General features: G+C 36.2%; 1 protein-coding gene across 2 annotated transcripts; it reads left to right on the forward strand.

Moving 5' to 3' along the window:
- Nucleotides 1–76: 76 nt before the first annotated feature.
- LOC122300559 (imidazoleglycerol-phosphate dehydratase, chloroplastic-like) lies at nt 77–5,164 on the forward strand. 2 transcript variants are annotated; one of them, XM_043111308.1, is made up of 7 exons: nt 77–232; nt 911–1,015; nt 1,519–1,611; nt 2,091–2,165; nt 2,615–2,677; nt 3,156–3,265; nt 4,702–5,164. In XM_043111308.1, exons 1-7 carry the CDS (start codon nt 161–163, stop codon nt 4,727–4,729), a joined length of 546 nt encoding a protein of 181 aa, XP_042967242.1. In that variant the 5' UTR covers nt 77–160; the 3' UTR covers nt 4,730–5,164. The 2 variants fall into 2 exon arrangements, with proteins under 2 accessions (XP_042967242.1, XP_042967241.1); XM_043111307.1 differs by having other exon boundaries at nt 90–514.
- Nucleotides 5,165–21,485: the final 16,321 nt, after the last annotated feature.

The following is a 21,485-nucleotide window of genomic DNA, read 5'->3' on the forward strand; positions in this document are numbered from 1 at the left end:
ATAAGCAATAATTGATCTCTTTGCTAAGATAAACGGAAAAATTAGGCAGCCCTACTACCCCTACCCTTATTCTAAACAAACAAACGGTGCGTTTTTGGTCGACTGAGTTTTGCCTTGTGCAACCGCAGCATATCAATCACTCGGGGAGCTACTCTTTTCTATGAACATGGAGCTGGCCGCATCTCCTCGTCTTGTGTACTATCCCACCTCTTCTCCTCTGCTAAAATCTAAGGTGAGGATTTCTCAGAGACCCCTCGCTTCAACTCTCACGTCTTTTGCTCAACGCCCAATTTTCTCACTAAATCACGGCCTGCTCCTGAGAATGTCTGAGGACCCGCACAGAGTTATTTCCTGTCCTGCATCGCTCGAAGAGAATGTCTCGACGATAAACGCTCGGATTGGGGAGGTCAAAAGGGTCACGAAGGAGACCAATGTGTTTGTGAAAATAAATTTGGATGGTTCAGGGATTGCTGAGAACAATACTGGGATTCCCTTCCTGGATCACATGTTGGATGTTAGTGATTTGAGCTTTAAAAATTGCTTTGATTTTACTGATTTCTTTTTTTTTTTTCTTCAATCTTGGTTTAGTTGCACTCAGTTGTGGTTTCCAATTTCAGTATTTTACGAACGGTGCTGGCTTTTTTTCTTTGGATGTTGCTAGTTTAGCTTTAGAAAATGCTTTTTTGGTGGGTTAAGGAAAGAGCAAAAGCGAATTCTACTTGGCATTATGATTTCCCAGCAAAGATAAAATATTTTTCGATATAGATATTTCTTCGCACTCCACTTCCAGCTCATTATGCTGGAATGGTTTGGAAAACACACTTTTAAAGAATTACTACTCTATTTGGGCAGACTCTTTATCTCTCTTATAGGAAAAGTTTGATGATTATATTTATTTGTTTCATGTTAGCAACTTGCTTCGCATGGGCTATTAGATGTGCATGTGAAGGCTACTGGGGACATCCACATTGACGATCATCATACAAATGAAGATGTTGCTCTTGCCATTGGAACGGTATTGAAAAGAAAAACATTTTTTTTATACGTTATTGAAAAGAAAAACATTACAGCAATTGTTTGGTTATGACTTTTGGTTTGTCTGTATGTTACTGAAATTGAGGCAGTCCATTTTTTTTTTATTATAGCCTATGAAGATAAAAAATTTCTTTGATGGTCTCCCTGTGTGCTTGGGCTATGCCTTTTACCATCAATAAAATCTTATCAAAAAAAAATTTTTGGTATTCAAATAATTTTAGTTGTTTCCATAATTTAGTTTATTTATCCAGTTATACATCTAGTCTCATATGTCTTTGAATTAGATTTTACTTACAGGAAAAAAAAAAAAAAAAATGTTTTTGAAATAGTTTTACTTATGTACATTACTTGAGAATATTGTATTTGACATGATGGACCAAGTCAGACATCCAAAGCTTTTTGCTTCAATAGCTTCATTTTTGGATCATCCTGTTGGTATTACTGGGTATGAGATGTAACAAGTTAGTTCTGGTTGGTCGGCAGGCTTTTTTGCAGGCACTTGGTGATAGGAAAGGAATAAATCGGTTTGGTGACTTCTCTGCCCCTCTTGATGAAGCACTAATACACGTTGTGCTGGTAGGTTCAACTTGACTGTCCACACAAACTAACTGTTGAAAAATATACTGACGTTAAGATTAGCCCTTTTTTTTGCACATATTGGAAATTGGCTTGCATCGCCAACTAATATCATATACTGTAAAATTTTGACAAAACTGAATTAGGACATTGTGGTTGTTGGGTCTTTAATTATCCACTAAAGAATTGTGTAGTTTGAGGACAAAGCGACTTTGAAAGTGTTATGTACAGTTAGTCTTCTTTTTGAGGTATTAGTGTTGATCTCTTACAAAAAAATGATATTAGTGTAGATCAATACAACAAATCAAGTGGTAGAAGATTGTCTTTAGGACTCAGCTTTCTGATGCTTATCTTATTTTACGTGTTAGGTGAATTTATATGTGAGAGCCTGAAAGCTGAGGACTTGAATTTATATGCTTATATTCAAGTCCTCTTGATGTTTGAAATAACTCCTTAATGATAGGAACTTGTTTGTTCAGGATTTATCTGGACGACCGCATTTAAGTTATGATCTGCAAATACCTACTCAGAGAGTCGGAACATATGACACTCAGGTAGGTGTTGTTCTTGTTTACTTCCACACACTTTAGATGTCTCCATTTACCATTCATCTCGGGGGCAGTGTTAGAACTACCCCTGCTGAGACATTGACAAAATGTGAAAGTTTGTGCACCTATGGAGTTTTCTGTAATTTTACATGAAAGTGAATTTTGCACCCCCCATACTACTACCATTTTTTCAATTTATACCTCAAACTAACAAAATCATCACTTCACTCCCCTAACTACCACTTCTTGACAAATTGTTAAAAAGTGGTACTTTGAGGTGCAAATTGAAAATTTTGGCAGTTTAAGGTGCAAATTGATAAAATGTTGGTATTCTGAGAGTTTAAAATGTACTCTTCATTCAATTTTATGGAGTCTAGTATCTGTGTTTATTGTTTTAGTTTTCTTCCTGAACTTGTCACTGGAGGAAATGAATTGTTTGGAACTCTTACTTGTAGTTGGTGGAGCATTTTTTCCAGTCTCTGGTTAATACTTCTGGCATGACACTTCACATCCGCCAGGTAATAATACTTGAAGCTTCTTAACATTATCAGAGAACTCGTCTAACTATTCTCAATCTTTAGATTCTTTGAAAAAAAAAAAAAAAGAAGTTTACCGGAGTGAAGGTTCATGCACTTTGTACTTGATGAACTCTATATACTCAATTCTTTTATGCGAATGGATGTTTAATGTTATTTTGAGCATTACCATGCGCTTCCATCCTATTCTTATATTTCTAATTATTAGTAATTATGCCCATGATTTCTGTTTGTAATGAACTGAAAACATTTCTCTTTTTCATGATAAGCAAACAATAGAATTGAAAGAATCGGAAAGGGCAAAGCCCTAGTGCAAAGGGAAGTATGTAGAGCTCCATTGAAAAAAAAAAAAAAATTGACAAAAAGAGAAAACAAGTAATGGAAAGTCAGCAGTAATTGTATTCAGCTTTTCACTCCCATTTAAGTTTTTTAACAGCATTTTGATTGTGGTTGACAACAGCTTTCTGGAAGAAATTCTCACCATATAATTGAAGCAACCTTCAAAGCTTTTGCAAGAGCTCTTCGGCAAGCAACAGAATATGACCCACGTCGCCGTGGGACAATTCCTAGGTTTGTTATTTTCCCTTTCTATTAAACTTATCATTGTCATTGATATTTGAACCTAGGAGCATCTACTAGGTTCAATACGTCTCTAAATCCTACAATTTTTATAAGGTTTGATTTTGGCTCCGTTTGGATACTAAGGGGATGATTGGGGAATGAGATGAGATAAGAAATCTGTGAATAGTAGTGAAATTGTTTATGAATAGTAATAAATTAGTTTGAGTCATGATTTTTTATGGGGTTTTAGAAAATGAGAGAGAAAAAGTTGAATAAAAATATGATAAAGTTAAAATATTGTTAAAACAGAATTGTTTTAATTTTATATTTGTTTTGGTATTTGAAAAAGTTTAATTGTTTTTTTATTTTATTTTTAAGTTTGGGAAAGTTTCAATGATTAGTTTAAAAAAATTATAACGATTAGTTTAAAAGTGTTTAAAACGATTATTTACCTATCAAAAAAAACGATTAGTTTAAAAGTGTTTGTATTTGAGTGATATTTGGAAAGAAGATGAGATGAGATGAAAAACATTACCAAACATCCCCTATGAGTATCTCAGATGATCTATGAATAGTATTGAAATAGTTTATCAATGGTAGTGAATAGTTTGTAAATAGTAGTAAAGTAGTCTGAGAACATTTTAGAACAGTTGTGTTCCCAAATAGGTCCTTAAACTTCGTTGTAATCGTGACAACTAGTTTGATTGTAGAATATACAGTTTACCCCTTCTTTTATTTGCATTCTTTAATATATATTTTATTTATTGATGTTATAGCATGTTACTTGCTTTAGCATTATTTACTTGGTTCATCACATCTTCGACTATTATTCCCTAGACCAAGGTTGTTATACGTTAGCCAAGGGCCCATTACAGCGCCTCTATTATAGAAGCGAAAGCAATACGCCTTATTGACCAGCCAAAGAGCATCCTTATAAAAGAATGAATGGGAAGCAGGCCCGGTCTATGTTGCACGAGTTATCTTTACCACACTCCCCACATACTCATCTATTCTTATATTTGAATTTTGTCTTCCAAATATAATTTCCTATCAAAACCACATCAAGATTATTTCTGAAAGATGATTTTTTTTTTTTTAATTTACTTTCTGAGCTTTTGCAAGTTTTACTCCACGGTATCCATTTTAGGAGGTTCTTTTTCTTTTACTTAAAAAGAATTTTTTTAATATTTTGTCGCGGTAACTCCTTCAGAATAGTGGGGAACTTGAGTCATTTTCTTTTTTCTTACTAATCTCATATTTCTACGGTCATGTTTACTGCCAATTATGCAGCATGATGATGCTTAGTTTGATATTATAAGGGCCACTTTCTCATATTATTTCACTCTGTGCATGTGGCTGTGCGTTAGTTCTTTGGAAGCTAGAACACTTGAATAAGTTATGACATGCGAACTCACCCTAAGTACGTCTTGTATTTGAATCTGCAGTTCAAAAGGCGTGCTATCACGTTCTTGATTTTTAGTCATTATCAAACTAAAGGTGGATAATGCCTTGAGGTGGTAATGTTAGCCATATCCTTATTTTCCTGACGCATGCTTCTAGGAGATTCTGGTTGATGATCCCACATGTATATGGTCATTGACCATCAGTTGAAGCCCTGCAGAGTTGAGACAGAATAACATACTTACCTGGGGGCTACCGCTTGAGCAATGAGTGTCCAAGCGGAATATTGCTTGTATGAATTGATGTATACGTAACAGTTTGGTGCTCCTATTGTCTTCTATTGGTTGTTGAGACCAGTCAATCGTTAAACCCCCTGCAGATGGATCAATGTACCTTCTAGCTTATGTGATTTAATCTGTTGCTACCACCAGTGTTCAGTTTTACAGAGCCTTTTGACAACATTTATATTTGTTCCATCTTGCATAAGATCATTTGAGGATTTTATGATGAGGCTGCTTCTTTATCGCCGTCTGTTGTCCTTGAGCAAACATGGGTTTAGCATATCAAACTTAACCAAAGAAAGGGAAGAAGAGAGAAGGGAGGAAAAATATTGACCAAGATGAGGTGATACTGGCCGATAGTGCCTCTTAGGTGGCCGATAGTGCCTCTTAGGTGGCCCTAACTCCATGTCTCGGGCCGTGGGATGCACATATAGACAAGGGCAAGCATTCTTTGAAATCCTGCAGCCGAAACAGCAGTGAATGCAAACCACGTATACTGTCTCCTGAAAGGGAAACTTGTAATATGTCCTGAAATGGAATCATGGATGGACGGCTTTGCCTATCTCACTGTATAATGAAAGCTGAGTGAGGCTAGGAAGCGGATGTGGTGTCAATGACGGTTTCACACCCTTCAATAACCTATTCTAGAAAATTTATAATACAACCGGCTTCAACTAATCCTATACACTTCCCCCCCCCCCCCCCCCCTTTTCTCTCTCTCTCTCTCTCTCTCTCTCTCTCTCTCTCTCTCTCTCTCTCTCTCTCTCTCTCTCTCTCTCTATTTGCTATTATATCATTCCTTTCTAATTTACTAGTTTCTTCTTTTCTCCTTGATTGCCTTTAGCTTCGAAAATTAAATATTTTTGCCTCAATCTTCTTCATATATTCGGAAGCAGTATTTCCTTATCTTGCTCCTCATAATCTTCGAGGAATCTCGAAAAACAAAACACAAAAAAAAATAATAATAATAATCTATTGGTTTTCTTGTTAGCTAAGCTACCATTTGTTTACTTTCAGACAAATGCATTTTCTCGTGCTTTGACCTACCATCCCACGAGATCTACGGTGTTCTTCTGCACATGATTATATGCAGGCAATGGATGAAAACCAAGAGTCAGATTCATCCTAACGGCCTTGTGAGGAGGAGAATGCAGACTACTCTAGGTCAATTGTTTTGGGCAAGAATACCAATAGGAATGACAGATCTTGCATCAAGCTGAATATTTCCAAGGTTGAGTTGGACCCAGTTGTTTGATTATGAACAAGAACACAAACACCCTTTTTGCATTTGCAAAATGTTTCCCTCGCATCAAGGCTGACCCATTTGATCATGAACGAGTAGAAGAACAAGGTTCTACATTTGCAAAAGAATCCCCTGCAACATTTGCAATTAGGTCTGTGGTTCTGGTAAAGCCTGTAGAAGAACAGGCTAAAGAGATCTCATCTCTTTGCAACAACCGAAGACTCTAAACTCTTTGCTTCAACTAGTGGCTCCAAGATTTCAAAAATCAAATGAAGTAGTGCAACTATTAATTATTCAAATTTGAATCAACAAGATTGTATCTATTTAAATTTTGAATTCAAGAGATGTATATGCATATATGTAGGACAACAATTAGATTTTTTTTCTATTTAAACTCTTTGTACATGCACAAGTGAATACAAGAAAATACAAATGCATTTTCAGATTCATTTATGCAAACGGATATTCTCTACATGGTATCACAACGCCTCTAAAAGACATGCGTCTCATCTATTTCGATCCTAAATGGCCTCCTCCGACTCTACTATCACAACCCTCTCCAATCTTCCACTCACTATTAGTGTCAAATTGAATTCCGTAAACTACCCTATATGGAAAGCTCAAGCTATACCATACTTCAAAGGTCAAGATCTTTTTGGCTATCTTGATGGCTCAATTCCCACTCCACCCAAAGAAATTGATGGCCATCCAAATCCCCAATATCATCAATGGCTTCGCCAAAATTCCTTAATTCTAGCCACAATTAACTCTTAACTCACTGAATTCACTGAAGATGTCTTCACTCAAGTCATGTCCTACACCACATCTTGTGTGAGGTATGGCTTGCACTTGAGCGCAATTTCTCCTCACTATCTCATGCTAAAGCAATCCAAATTCAAACTCAATTGGCAAATGCTAGAAAAGGCGCCATGACAGCAAATGAGTATTTCCTCTCCATCAAATGAATGGCCGATGAGCTTGCACTTGCTGGACAACCTCTCAAAAATGATGATATAATTACCTATGTGCTTGTAGGACTTGGTTAGGAATACGATTCCTTGGCCTCCACCATTACCTCAAGAGTCGATCCTATTACCTTGAAGGAACTCTACTCCCTCCTTCTCATCTGTGAAAGATGAATAAATCACAATAATCAGCCTTTTCAAGTTGCTGCTTCTGCGAATATGGCCGCCGAACAACCTCAACAGCAAACCAGACAATATGGTAGCTTCCAATCATCAAATTAGAATCGAGGTGGCTATCGTGGTAGAGGACGTGGAGGACGTTCTCAATCTCGTGATTCAAGTCAGAACTCTACTATCTGTCAGGTATGCTTCAAACCAGGTCATAGTGCCCAAAAATGCCATCACCACTTTGATTTATCTTATCAAGACCAACAAAATTCAAACAATCAGCCACAAGCAATGCTAACGACTAACTGTCAGCATCCTAACAAAGAGTGGCATCACGACATAGGAGCCACCCATCATTTGTCATCATTTGACAAATGACATGAACAACATTCATGTTCAAAATGAAGGCTACGATGGTCAAGATCATATCCAAGTGGCTAATGGTGCAAGTCTAAAAATTGTGCAAAGTGGCACTTCTACAATCTCATCTCCCTCTAAATCCTTTGTTCTCGATCAAATTCTACTTGTTCCAAATATTCAAAAAAAATCTTTTATCTATTCAACATTTTTGTTTAGACAATAATGTTTTCTTTGAGTTTCATTGCTCTTTCTTCATTATGAAGGACTACTCGAGAACTATCCTACATCGCGGCCCTCTCAGTAATGGTCTATATAGCTTCTCAGCTTCATTAGCTCGTCTACAGCCACAAGCCTTCTCTAGTATTCGTGTGTCTTCCCAAATATTGCATCATCGTCTTGGACATGCTTCATTTCCAGTTATCAATAAGGCTATTTCTCTACCTATTCAAAATAAAAATTGCTTCATCTTTTCTAATTGTCAGTTTGCCAAGAGTCATGCTATACTCTTTACAAATGTGTATGTTAATGTTTTGAAACCTTGGATTTAATTTATTCAGATGTTTGGGGGCCAGCCTCTACTTTATCCACTTCTGGTGCACGATATTATATTAGTTTTCTCGATGATGCTACAAAATTCTTATGGCTATTTCCCTTAAAATTAAAATCAGATGCATATAACACATTTTTATGTTTTCAAGCTGTTGTAGAACGCCAATTTGATAGAAAAATAAAATCCCTCCAATCTGATTAGGGAGGGTGAATGCCGTAGCTTAAAAACATATATACAAAATTAGGGAATTAATCATAGAATAACATGTCCATATACGCACCAACAAGTAGGTGCTCTAGAGAGCGTCACAGGTAAATTGTTGAAGTTGGACTAGCTTTACTTGCTCACTCCAACTTGCCTAAAATATTTTGGGAAGATGCATTCTTAACTGCATTGTTTATTATCAATAAACTACCAACTCCAATCTTAAACCAAAAATCTCTATATGAAATGGTTCATCATCAAAAGCCATATTATAATTTTTTACGTTCATTTGGATGTGCTTGCTGGCCCTATTTATGTCCATTCAATCGACACAAAGTTGATTTTCAATCCAAAAACTGCATTTTTATTGGATATGGTATTGGTCATCGAGGTTACAAGTGTCTAGATGTCTCTACCGGGAAAGTCTTTGTGTCTCGACACGTTGTCTTCAATGAAACATTTTATCCATACATAGAAAATAAGTTTGTTGACCCTTCACCAAAAAATAGTCTCATTGCTCTACCATCTAATTTAAATTTATGTCCAGCTAGTTCTTCGTTTTCTACATATGAAACTCTTAACTCCACTGCACCAAGCAATCTGGATATAGTCATGACATTTGGACTCCCAAATGATCATGATATTGTTTCGGGTTATCCTGCAAGGGATATCACTCGGCCTCAGCATGAAGATAGTCCACTACAACCTTCTTTAAATTCCACACTTGCACCACAAAATAGACACCCCATGACCACAAGAAACAAAAACTATATACACAAGCCTAAATTACCTTCTAATTCACATATCAGATAACCCATTCCCAAAGCTCTTATGGCCATAATCCACCCACAAGAAATGGAGCCAACTTGCTACTCAGAAGCTGTTAAAAGTCGAAATTGGAGAGATGCTATGAACAAAAAATTCGATGCCCTATTGAAAAATGGCACTTGGAATTTAGTTCCAAAACCAACTAATGCTAATTTAGTTAGTTGCAAGTGGGTATACCAGACCAAGAGGAAAGCTAATGGCGATATTGAAAGATTTAAAACAAGACTTGTTGTCAAAGGATTCCATCAACAAGAAGGAGTTGATTTTAATGAAACATTCAATCATGTGATGAAACCAACAACAGTACGATTAGTTCTATCCTTGGCTATTTCTCGTGGTTGGCATCTTCAACAAATTGATGTCCAAAATGCTTTTCTGCATGGACACTTGCATGAGGACGTTTACATGGCCCAACCTCCAGGTTTTGTTCATTCATAATTTCCACATCATGTTTGCAAACTTAAAAAGTCTCTCTATGGCCTTCGCCAAGCACCAAGAGCATGGTTTTCACGCTTAATTGACAAGCTCCAAGCCATCGAAATTATAGGGAGTCAAGCCGATCATTCGCCATGTTTATCACCGAGGCTCAACTTTTATTTATTTTTTAATTTATGTCAACAACATAATTATAATTGGAGGTGATATAAATTCTATAAACAAAGTAATCAGCTTGCTGCAAGATGATTTTGCAATCAAAGACATGGGTGAACTCAGTTTCTTTCAAGGCATTGAAGCAATCTGAAGTGATCATGGTCTCTACACAACGACGCTATATTTTGGACCTTCTAATATGCAGCAAAATGAACAAAGCAAAGCCATGTGTTACTCCAATGTCCACCTCGCAGCCATTGACAAAATATGATGGTGTTCCATTCCATGATCCACACTTGTACTGAAGTGTAGTTGGAGGGTACAATACCTTTCATTCACTCGACCAAAACTTGCATTTGCAATTCATAAAGTTAACAAATATATGCATAATCCTATGGAAGTGCATTGGGTAGCGGTTAAACGCATATTACATTATTTAAAACACACTATTTCACATTCATTACTTATACAACCAATGACCAGTGTTATTTTACAAACATTTAGTGATGTAGATTGGGCATCCGATCGAGATGACAGACAATCCATTTAAGCTTATTGTGTATACTTGGACTATAATTTAATTTCCTGGAGTTGCAAGCAACAACAAATCGTAGCTCGCAGCAGCACAGAAGCCTAATACAAAGCACTTGCAAATGCTGTAGCAGAAATTCAATGGATAAAATCAGTGCTTAATAATCTTTGTATTCTAGTTGTTCATTCTCCAATTCTGTGGTGCGACAACATAGGGGCGACTTACTTGACCAACAATCCATTATTTCATGCTCGTACAAAGCACATTGAAATCGATTTTCATTATGTTTGAGATCAGGTTAGGCATGGACAGCTTCATGTTCATTTTATATCGACTAAAGATCAGTATGCAGATGCCCTCACAAAGGCACTTCCTACTCTTAGATTTCAAACTTTACGTGACAATCTCAAGGTTCAATCGCTACCCTTTAGATTGCAGGGGCGTGTAAAAGAACAGGTCAAAGAAATCTCTAAAGATCTCTCTGCAACAACTGAAGATTCTCAACTCTCTGCTTCAACTAGAGATTCCAAGATTTCAGGAATCAAATGAAGTAGTGCAGCTGTTAATTATTCAAATTTGAATCAACAAGATTGTATCTATTTAAATTTTGAATTCAAGAGATGTATATGCAGATATGTAGGACAACAGTTAGATTTGTTTTCTATTTAAACTCTCTGTATATGCACAAGTGAATACAAGAAAATACAAAAGCATTTGCGGATTCCTTTATGCAAACTTATATTTTCCACAAAGCCCTTAGTGGTCAAATATCTAGTGGTTAAATATCCAAAGAGAAAGAGGGTAGAAAGAAAGAGGGAAGAAAGTGAGAGGGCAGGGATTGTATGGAATTAGGCTATTAGCGAAGGCCCATTGTATTCTAAGATCTCTAGAAGCTGATGTGTCATCGGGTTATTGGAGGGTGTAAATTCCTTCTTGACACCGCATCCTGTTTGAAGTTAACCTCATGGAAGCCATATAATCCCAATTTGGGTCTCATCAACCAAATTGAATAGGAAGTACCTTTTTTTTTTAAATTAATACACACACACATACATATATATATATATATACATACTAGGACTTATAAAAAATATATATACATACTAGGGAACGACCCTGAGTGCGTTAGTCTCTGGGTGCACCTAACATGGTGATGTAAATAAAAAAAAAAAAAAAAAAGTGAAAAAGTCAATAGCTTATTTGTCTAGGAAAGAAAATACAAAGTTAAAGAAAGACAAAAAATCAAGATTAAAAAAAAAAAAAAAAAAAAAAAACTAAACTTTAGTAAAATATAAGTATTAGTCTGCATCCATATTAGATTATCTATTTACTCTCTATATAATAATTAAATATCCTTAATTTAATAATTTTTTTAATTTTTATTTTTATCACATTTTATAGTTCTACTAATTAAAATATTAATAATAATTATATTCTAATTAAATTAATAATTAATATTATATATTGAGTGTTTTAAGTATTTTATTAGTTAAATTTACTTAAAGTTAAATTTTACAATAAGAATGCTCTAAAGCGTTTCTGTTTAAAAGAGTAAAGTCATTTTAATTTTTTATTTAAAAAAATTGAAACAAAACGAAAGAAAAATGAGTACACTATCAAAACAAAAATGACATGAAAAAGAAAGGTCAATTCATGTGCACCGCGGGGATATTAAGGATCTTTTGGTAAAATAGGATCTTTCATTAAATTCTACAAATGAGTTATACGTCAAATGGTCAAGGATCTTAAATACTTTTAGTAAAACAGGACTTAACGGATTTAACGGAAAAATAATGAAGTTACTATTCACAATTGGATAGCTACTTATTATAATAAAATATATTATATATGTATCATGCTATATATATATATAAAGAAATATGAGGGAGGAAGTTAGGACTCAAGGAGGATCATAAACTTTGGCTGATGAAAAAATGAAATTGAAATGATATAATTATACTTATTCATTTTAAAATGAGCTATATAAAATAACTGTAAAAAAATTAATTTGAAAAGAAAACCTCATCTTGGGCCCCCACCCACAAATTAATGCGTACCCCCCAACCCCACCAAGCTGTCACTGCGAGCATCTGCTTGTGTCGAGCTCACTTTCTACCACCCTCTCGTTTGACACTCCAGTGGTTAGTCTGATCAAAGAGACAGATAGAGTAAGAGAGAGCATAGAGTAGAGCAGACCCTAGCTATGGTGAGTTGACTCGCTCCGATCCACTCTTTCACTTGGATTATTTTATTGTGATTTCCTTATTGATTTGGAATATGGGTTTTGCGGTCTCTGGTGGCAAACGAGGATTTCCAACACATTCTGTGTGTGCTGAACACAAATGTGGATGGGAAGCATAAAGTAATGTTCGCCCTTACCTCCATCAAAGGTATTGGTCAATGTTTAGCCAACATTTTTTGATGGGCTTAACGAAAGTTTAAGCATGAGTTTCAACACTTATTTATTCATGGACTTGGCTTTATGGTATTTGGCTGTTGAGTTCAGCTAATTTTTGTAGGACCTACTTAAGGCGATTTTTTTTAAGGATTAAAAAAATAGAATTTGTGTAAATTTCAATTCTGTTTGGTGTTTGGTCTAATCTCCTTATTGGATGAATACCTTCTCGATTAAGATTTTCGTATCATTTTTTGGTTATCCTGAGCTAACCTTGTTTGGTTAACCAAAACCAAAAATCTCATCTCATCTCAACTCATCATTATACCTTTTTCAAATCCCAATACAAAATATAATAAACAATCTAACCTTTTCAAATCCCAATACAAAATTAATATTCAAAAATTATATTATAACAATATTTTATTTATTACTATTTAAAACATCTTATCTCATCTCATCTCATCTGTGTAACCAAGGGGGGTATTAATTTCTTTAATGTTCATTTCTAGTTTTTTCAGGCACTTCATGCTCGCTGTTGTAGTGCAATCCCTTATCTCCTTGGTTTGCTTGATTTTCCCTGATGGACTTGTTGCTTTTTATTTTTATTTTTTTTTAATGCGTGATTTTGTGAGATGCAACTGTATTTTGGAACTTCCTTTAGTATAAAGGTTTATGTCATCGAGGGGTGACTTAGAGGGATAATGTAGTGTTTCGTGCATTTTTCTCCTTGCTGTTTCATTCTCTCAATATTTAGTAAAATTGGATGCTACTGGTTCCTGCAGAGCTGGTGAGTTGATAACTGCTAAGCTTGATAACCTAATGGTGATTGTGGCAAACCTAAGCCAGTTCAAGATCACTGACTAGTTGTTGAATAGGAAGAAGGATTACAAGGATGGTAAATACTCCCAGGTTGTCTCCAATGTGCTAGACATGAAGCTCAGGAATGATCTTGAGCGTTTGAAGAAGATTAGGTATCCTTCATTTGTTTTTCGTCACAACACTCCAATACCTTCAGCCTTGTTCAACTCATTTGGCAATTCATTGATGACTTGGATGCTGAATTTGAGATACCTAAATCAAAATCTTGTGGCATGTGTCATGATATTTCCAATTGAATTACTTGGTTTCTCCATGAGTCCAGCTACTCTAATAGATGAGTTTAAGACATGCAACGTCATTATATGGTGTAGCAAGTTATTCAACAGTGACTCAAGTTGTTGAGTTGCCCTAGCCCTTTGCCTTCTCAATCGGTTATTTTGAAAAGATACCAATCTTGATTGTGTAGCATGGTAGAACTTTTTTATCTTAGTGAGGGGTGCATAACCCTTAAGAGTTGAACGTTCAAATTTAGTTGATGTGGCTGGCCAGCCTTTAGCTTTTATGCATGATTTGAAATAGCAACAAAAACATGTTCAAAGTAAGGAGTCTCTAAGTTGGTGTATAGTTGGAACTGCATTAGATGAATAGTTTATGGCAATTGCTTTAATAATCAGTTTCCACATAGCAATTGCTTGTGATTATATTGTATGAGAACTAGTTTTGTTTGCATCTACCCAAGGTATATACTATAAGACTTCCCAATTTCTCACTAAATTGATTTGTCAATAAAATTTGTTGTAATATTATCTAGGGTCTAGATACACAGATTGCTTCATAAGTTACGCTTGCTAACTAGCAAGTATAATCTTTGTTTTTTATGTGTAGGAACCACTGCGGTCTGCGACATTGCTTGGATCTTCGAGTGCGCAGCAGCTTACAAAGACAATCGGCCGACATGGGAAGATTGTCGGTGTTTCAAAGAAGGGCCGAGTTTGTTTCTTCTTTCAGGGATGTCATGGTTTCGTTGCTAATACCATTTTCCCTTCAAATATCTCAGGTTCATGTTTGTTGTTTTTTAGGTGGATGTATGCAGTGCTATTTGGCTGTTTTTCTGCTTTTTGTACCTCTATGAACTTACTTACCAAGAGATTTTGACGTGTGATTACACTAATAATTAATATATAAGTTGAAAGTGAGTTATACCTTTTACTTCATACTTGTTCATTTATTCATAATTGTTGAGGTGGTGACTTGTTCCAAGTGGGGGCTGCCTGTACTAAGTTGCATGGGCACTATATTTCGCTTGTGGTCATTGAAACAAAGGGTGTGTGCAAAGAAGCGTATGCTTTGCACCTTTAGACCACATGGGATTTTATACTTTACACTCCAAACTATCATGAGCAGCTAGCAGTAGGATTGGGTGTGTTTACACTTTTTACACCATCCAATTAGGAGATGACACATAAGAATTTCTCTAAAAGTGAAATAGAACTAGTTCTACTACCCCAATTCTTAGCCTCCCCTCTCTCGCGCTCTCGCACACGCATGGAATCGGAATATATAGAGACTATCGATGGAGTTCTAACTCTAACTTTAAGCTCGTGGTTGCTGTGTCCCTTTCGTTTCCTCTAAGCCATTTCCTGTGAATTATATATATATATATATTTATACAATCATCGACAGCTACATCGTACACACTTCGTTTGAGACTTAGCGAGACAGTGAGAGACAGAGATGGGCTTAGCATTGCATTGCTCATCCACTTGGGTCATTCGATCTGTCTCGACTCCCCCCTACCCCCCCAAAAAAAAACAAAGGGTGTGTGCAAGGAAGCGTATGCTTTGCACCTTTAGACTCCATGGGATTTTATACTTTACACTCCAAACTATCATTTACCTTTAAACAAGATCAGAAGGAAAACAAAAGGGAGCGGCTGGTAGTAGGATTGGGTGTGTTTACACTTTTTACACCATCCAATTAGGAGATGACAAATAAGAATTTCTCTAAAAGTGAAATATAACTAGTTCTACTAAATCCTCAAGAACTTTTGGTAGGACTATTGGGGGACCCGATAGCTTTTTCCCCTCTCTTCAGTGTTTTCGCCCATTTCGCCTCTCTCTCTCTCTCTCTCTCTCTCTCTCTCTCTCTCTCTCTCTCTCTCTCTCTCTCTCTCTCTCTCTCTCTCTCTCTCTCTCTCTCTCTCTCTCCTTTGAATATGTAGCATTTGATAAATTGGACCTCAATTCTTAGCCTCCCCTCTCTCGCGCTCTCACTCTCACTCTCACTCTCACACACGTATGGAATCAGAATATATAGAGACTATCGATGGAGGTCTAACTCTAACTTTAAGCTCGTGGTTGCTGTGTCCCTTTCGTTTCCTCTAAGCCATTTCCTGTGAATTATATATATATTTATACAATCATCGGCAACTACACCGTACACACTTCGTTTAAGACTTAGCGAGACAGTGAGAGACAAAGATGGGCTTAGCTTTGCATTACTCATCCACTTGGGTCATTCGATTTGTCTCGACTCCCCCCCCCTCTTTCATCCCCTCCCCCACTTTGATTCTCTCTCTCTCTCTCTCTGTGGATTCTTGGTATGGGATCTGTAGGAGATTCTGGTGAATTTTTTGGAGAAGTTAACTGAATCCTTGGAAATCCAATTGATTGAGTTGTTTTTCGTACAAAGATTGCATCTTTTAGGTAAGTGCTGCAAGTGGAATGTGTTTCATTGCTGTGCAAAGTGAGAAACAAGAGCTGCGTTTCTTTTGAAAAATTGTGTTAGAATTATGATTCTAGGTATTGAGAAACTCGACAAAGAGTTGCATGGCGAAGTGAATTTAATAGCTCAGTTCATATACATTGCATACTCCTCCAAGATTATAATTTTACCGGCTAGTTCTTCTTTTTGTATGTTTTCTCAACTATCAAATAGAACATGTAAATTTACAAATTTTCATTTACAGGAGCTATTGATCACTGTTGAAGGAAATAAACTTATTCTTTTAATAATTTTAAGGTACTTATACGGAGATCTGGGCTTTCATTTGATAAAAGGCTTGTTTTTTTAATCATAGAGCTTTGAGGCATGAGTAGATCATGTTGAGACTGATTTGCCATATTGATCCATTGTACCAACATAGGCTAAGAGAAGTGGATTCCAATGGACTCGGAAGGAGAAACTGGGATGAGTGTCGGAAAGCTTTAGTTTTAGCTTAAAATCTGCCCATTGTTTTGTTGATGAGAAAACTAAGGCAAGGAAAAGGTTAAACATGATGCCGCTACTTCCATTGGAGAGAGAGAGAGAGAGAGAGAGAGAGAGAGAGAGAGAGAGAGAGAGAGAGAGAGAGAGAGAGGGGAGCATTCAAAATGAGAAAAGAAAGAAATCCTCTCAACCGCACGCATGGTTTCTTTAAGTGAGTCTCATCTGTGTCTGTTGTTTATTGGTTGGTGTAATTCTAAAGTGCACATCGGTTCTGGTTCCTCTTCCAAGTCATGTAACTCCTCCACCTCCTCTTCTACTTTCTTTGTTGTCTCTGGGCGTGTAAAAAATATTTAAAAAATTGGTTGAATCGACCGAATTGATAGTTTGATCCAGTTTGTAATTGGTCTGATCTAGTACCGATTCTTAAAAATAGAAATCAAACCGAAACTAGTTATATGCAAATGCGAACACGTATTTGTATAACTAGACCATTAAATTACTACATTGGATATGCATATAGATATATTTCCATAGCTATGAACAGTGTCAATACATCTTTGGAGATGTACTATTCACTCAAATGCTATATTATTAATTTTCTCTCTCTCTCTCTCGCTCAACCATTTCCGCTTCTCCCTCCTTCAACAACACAACCTTCACATTCACCTTCACTTTAATTTTTATTATTATAATATATTATATTTTTATTATAATATATAAAAAATCATATTGTATTATTATTATTATATTTGTATTATGACTGCCGAATGTGTTTAGTGGGGGCTAATTGTAAAATATATATATAATTAATAATAATAAAAAAATATGCATAATTCAATGTGAGAGTATTTCTTAATTGGCAAAAACAATCTTTAAAATATGTGATTTTACATTTACATATAGAGAAATCAATGTTAATGCTCTTATATTATATAAATTATATACTAAATCTCTAATTAGTATAACATGAAATTTTAATCTTATTATTCATGTCTATTAATCTTATAACATAAAATTAATTTTATAATTTTTAATATAACGTTTGATATAAAATATAAATTTTAATATTGTAACATAAAATTAATACAACATGAAGTTTTAATCTTAAACATGAACATTAATATCAAATTATTAATATAAACTTAGTTTTGAAGAGAATAAACATTAGATAAACCAACTCTCGAGTCTTAACTTATGTAATGCCACATTGTAAAATGGTAAATTGGGAAAATTTGGAGGGGTTTGGTTTGGTACCAGCTCTTAAAAATTGAAACTGAACTAAAACTAATTTTTATATTTTGAAAACTAGTGCGAATCAAACCGAAATAGTATATATATTTTAGTTCTTATATTATATTATATATATTAAGAGAGGGAAATTTTCCCCCAAGCCCTTGGGACAGGCCCATATAGGACCACAAGGGCCTAACTTGGTCCAAGCCTCATTCCCAAAGGGGCCCAAGCACTACTTTAGATACCCAACTTGTGAACTACACCAACCCGAGAGGCAAGCCCCATGCAGAAAAGACAATTGACAAGGACAGATGGGACTTGCCATCCTTGGCACCCCCAGTGATATCTAGCATTCGAAGACCTGCATCGACAAATGGGTGGGAAACATGAATGACCCTTGATTCCCTAAAAGGGTATGGGGGGCACGTCACCGATCATCTACTGGTAAGGTGTCACTTGGGGAGCCACACTGCATTAATGGCCCCATCCCTTGGACTCCACACCGTATTGATAGCGCCACCCAGACTCCACGCTGCATTAAATAATCATGACTGGGCTACAGTGGGAATGACATGAACTCTCTAACTTAAGAGTACAAGATGTCCGACCTAGAAACCTCGTACAAAATTTGACCCCTTAGGTATGAAGGATGCTCTCTGAATTCTCACACTCCTACACGATTTACTAATAAAATTAACTAATATAGGTATCGAAGGCTCCTCAAACACCACCAAGTCACCCTTATCTTGATTTGTGTGCAAGCATTAAGCCCCCGACTAGGGGTGGGCTCTAACTCCCACCTCCGACTAGGGTTGGAGGTCAAAAGCAACTTTAGTTGAGGCAACCTCGACTTCAGAAGAATAATCGAAAGGGGGTTCTGGGATGGAAACCCTATAAAAGACATCCTCGCCCCCAGCTAGGTGCCCCCAGCTTCTGAGGAAGAAACCATCTCAATATTTACTTCAAGAGGCAGGATCACTACTCAAGAACATGCTCAGGTACAAGGCCACTTTTGTGGCATAACCCTCATAATCCACTACTTCTTCATGAGGTTCAGGCACCACGAATTCGACGATGTACAAGGTTGATTTCAATGACTCCAACTCATCCGAAGTCACCACTGACCACTAGTGATGCCTGTCAAACTGTTAGAACTCAGTATGAACCGCAGAAGGGTCCTTATCCCCAGGGGAAAACCACAGGAGGTGTTCTTGGGAGCTGTTGAGATGTAAAAGTGAAGTGAAAAAAAGGCAAGGAACGCACAGAGAAGATGAGGGGAAGAGAAGCGTAGAGCACGTGAAGGATTCAGAGAAAAAAGATGATAGTAAGAGAGCATGTAGGCTAAAAAAGATGAAAGGGTTGGGGCTTAAACAGGCCATCGTGACGGTTGGAGATCCCATGTCGTGGGAGCACACATGCCCTATGGGACAAGTGAAATGGGCACGAACCTCGCAACACGCAGTCCACATAACGACTTGGGAGTGGAATAGCTGCCTGACACTATTAATTCAAGGGAAGCCAAATGGACACAATCAATGCAATCTAAGCTGTCAGAAACATGCCATTAGAGTCTAGAAAAGGAACAATAGCCCATTTTAAACCATGAAAGCCCAACGGACATGACCACATAAAGAAAGAATAAGAAAAATGTGAAAAGAAATTCCTAGTCCTGTAAGAATTGACGGGGCAACTAAGAGGGAGATTCCCCCCCAAGCCCTTGGGACGGGCCCATATAGGACCACGAGGGGCTTAACTTGGCTCAAGCCTCATTCCCTACAGGGCTTAAGTGCCACTTTAGATACCCGGCCCTCGAACTGCACCAACTCGAGAGGCAAGCTCCACAAGAGAAAGACCATTGACAAGGACAAATGAGATTCGCCACCCCTGGCACCCCTAGTGACACCTAGCACTTGAAGACATGCACCTATAAATGGGCGCGAAACATGAATGACCCTTGATTCCTTGATAGAGGGTATGGGGGAACACGACACTGATAATCTACCTGTAAGGCGCCATTCAGGGAGCCACGCCGCATTAATGGCGCCATCCCCTAGACTCCACTCTGCATTGATGGTGCCACCCCGGCTCCACCCCGCATTAAAGGATCTTGATCGGGCTATAGTAGGAATGATGTGAACTCCTTGACATAGGATACGAGATGTGCCCCCATAAACCTCGTATAAAAGCCGACCCCCCAGGTACGATGGACTTTCTCTAAATTCTTGCACTCCCACACGATTTACTAAGAAGATTAACTAACTTTAGGCATCAAAGGCTTCATGTACACCACTGAGCCACCTTTATCTTCATTTGTGTGTATGCACAAAGCCTCCGATCTGGATTGCTGAAACCAAACTCATGTGTGCGAAACACGACATTAACATATTATATACTAAATAACTAATTAGTATAACATAAAATTTTAATTTTATTATTTATGTTTATTAATCTTATGACATAAAACTAATATAATATTTGATATAACATAAAATTAATTTTATAATTTTTAATATAACATTTAATATAACAAATAAGTTTTAGTATTATAACATAAAATTAATATAACATGAAATTTTTTAATATTAATCATGAACATTAGTATCAAGTTATTAATATAAACTTACTTATGAGGACAACAAGCATTAGAGGAACCGGGTCTCAAGTCTTAACTAGTTAACTTATCTAGTGCCACACGTGTAAATGGTAAACCGAAAAAACCGTTGAAACTAGGATAATCAAAAGTTTCGATTTTGGTAATAAAACGGTTCGTTTTGGTTATTAAATTTTTAAAACCGGTGTATATTAGTTCGATTCTAAAATTTGTAAAAAAAGAATCAAACTAGACTAATTACACCTCATTTGTTTGGGACTTGTGTTCAATTTGGAGTTTTTTTTTTTTTTTTTTTTCAAATTTGTTGTTGGTATATTAGTGTTTAATGATTCCGTTCGTCTAGGGTTTGGAATTGGAGACAAGGTGTGATACCTCATATGATAAGGATAATGGTATGTGGTGTATGAGATTCCATATTGGTTGAAGAAGAAAAGTTATTACTTTTTATAAAGTTCCAATAAGATTCTAATTTTATTTATTTATTTTGATGGTTTAAAAGCACTGGCATTGGATTAACCAAATGCCATTGCTTTTCATATTTTGAAGAATATTGATGAAATTGAATTCACATTAATTAGCTAAACACTTTTTATATGAAATATTAGTTACAGTAAATTCATCCCACATTTCATATATGAAAACAACTATAGTTTCTTCAAATTAGTATTTTATTATTTCTTCTCACATTCATCCCACATTTGATATTATTATACTATATATATGAAATTTTTATGGATTGTATATATGAGATTTTTATTTATATAATATGAGATTTTACTATCTATGTACATATGAAATCATTATATTATAGATTGTTGGGTTGTGAAAATAAAAATGA

The sequence above is a fragment of the Carya illinoinensis genome, chromosome 2, assembly GCF_018687715.1.
Source record: "Carya illinoinensis cultivar Pawnee chromosome 2, C.illinoinensisPawnee_v1, whole genome shotgun sequence".
NCBI lineage: Eukaryota > Viridiplantae > Streptophyta > Magnoliopsida > Fagales > Juglandaceae > Carya > Carya illinoinensis.

Coding starts and splice junctions, on each gene's coding strand:
- LOC122300559 (XM_043111307.1), top strand. CDS start 161: ATGAACATGGAGCTGGCCGCATCTCCTCGTCTTGTGTACTATCCCACC. Junction 1,612..2,090: donor CACTAATACACGTTGTGCTG/GTAGGTTCAACT, acceptor TTGTTTGTTCAG/GATTTATCTGGACGACCGCA. Junction 2,678..3,155: donor TGACACTTCACATCCGCCAG/GTAATAATACTT, acceptor GGTTGACAACAG/CTTTCTGGAAGAAATTCTCA.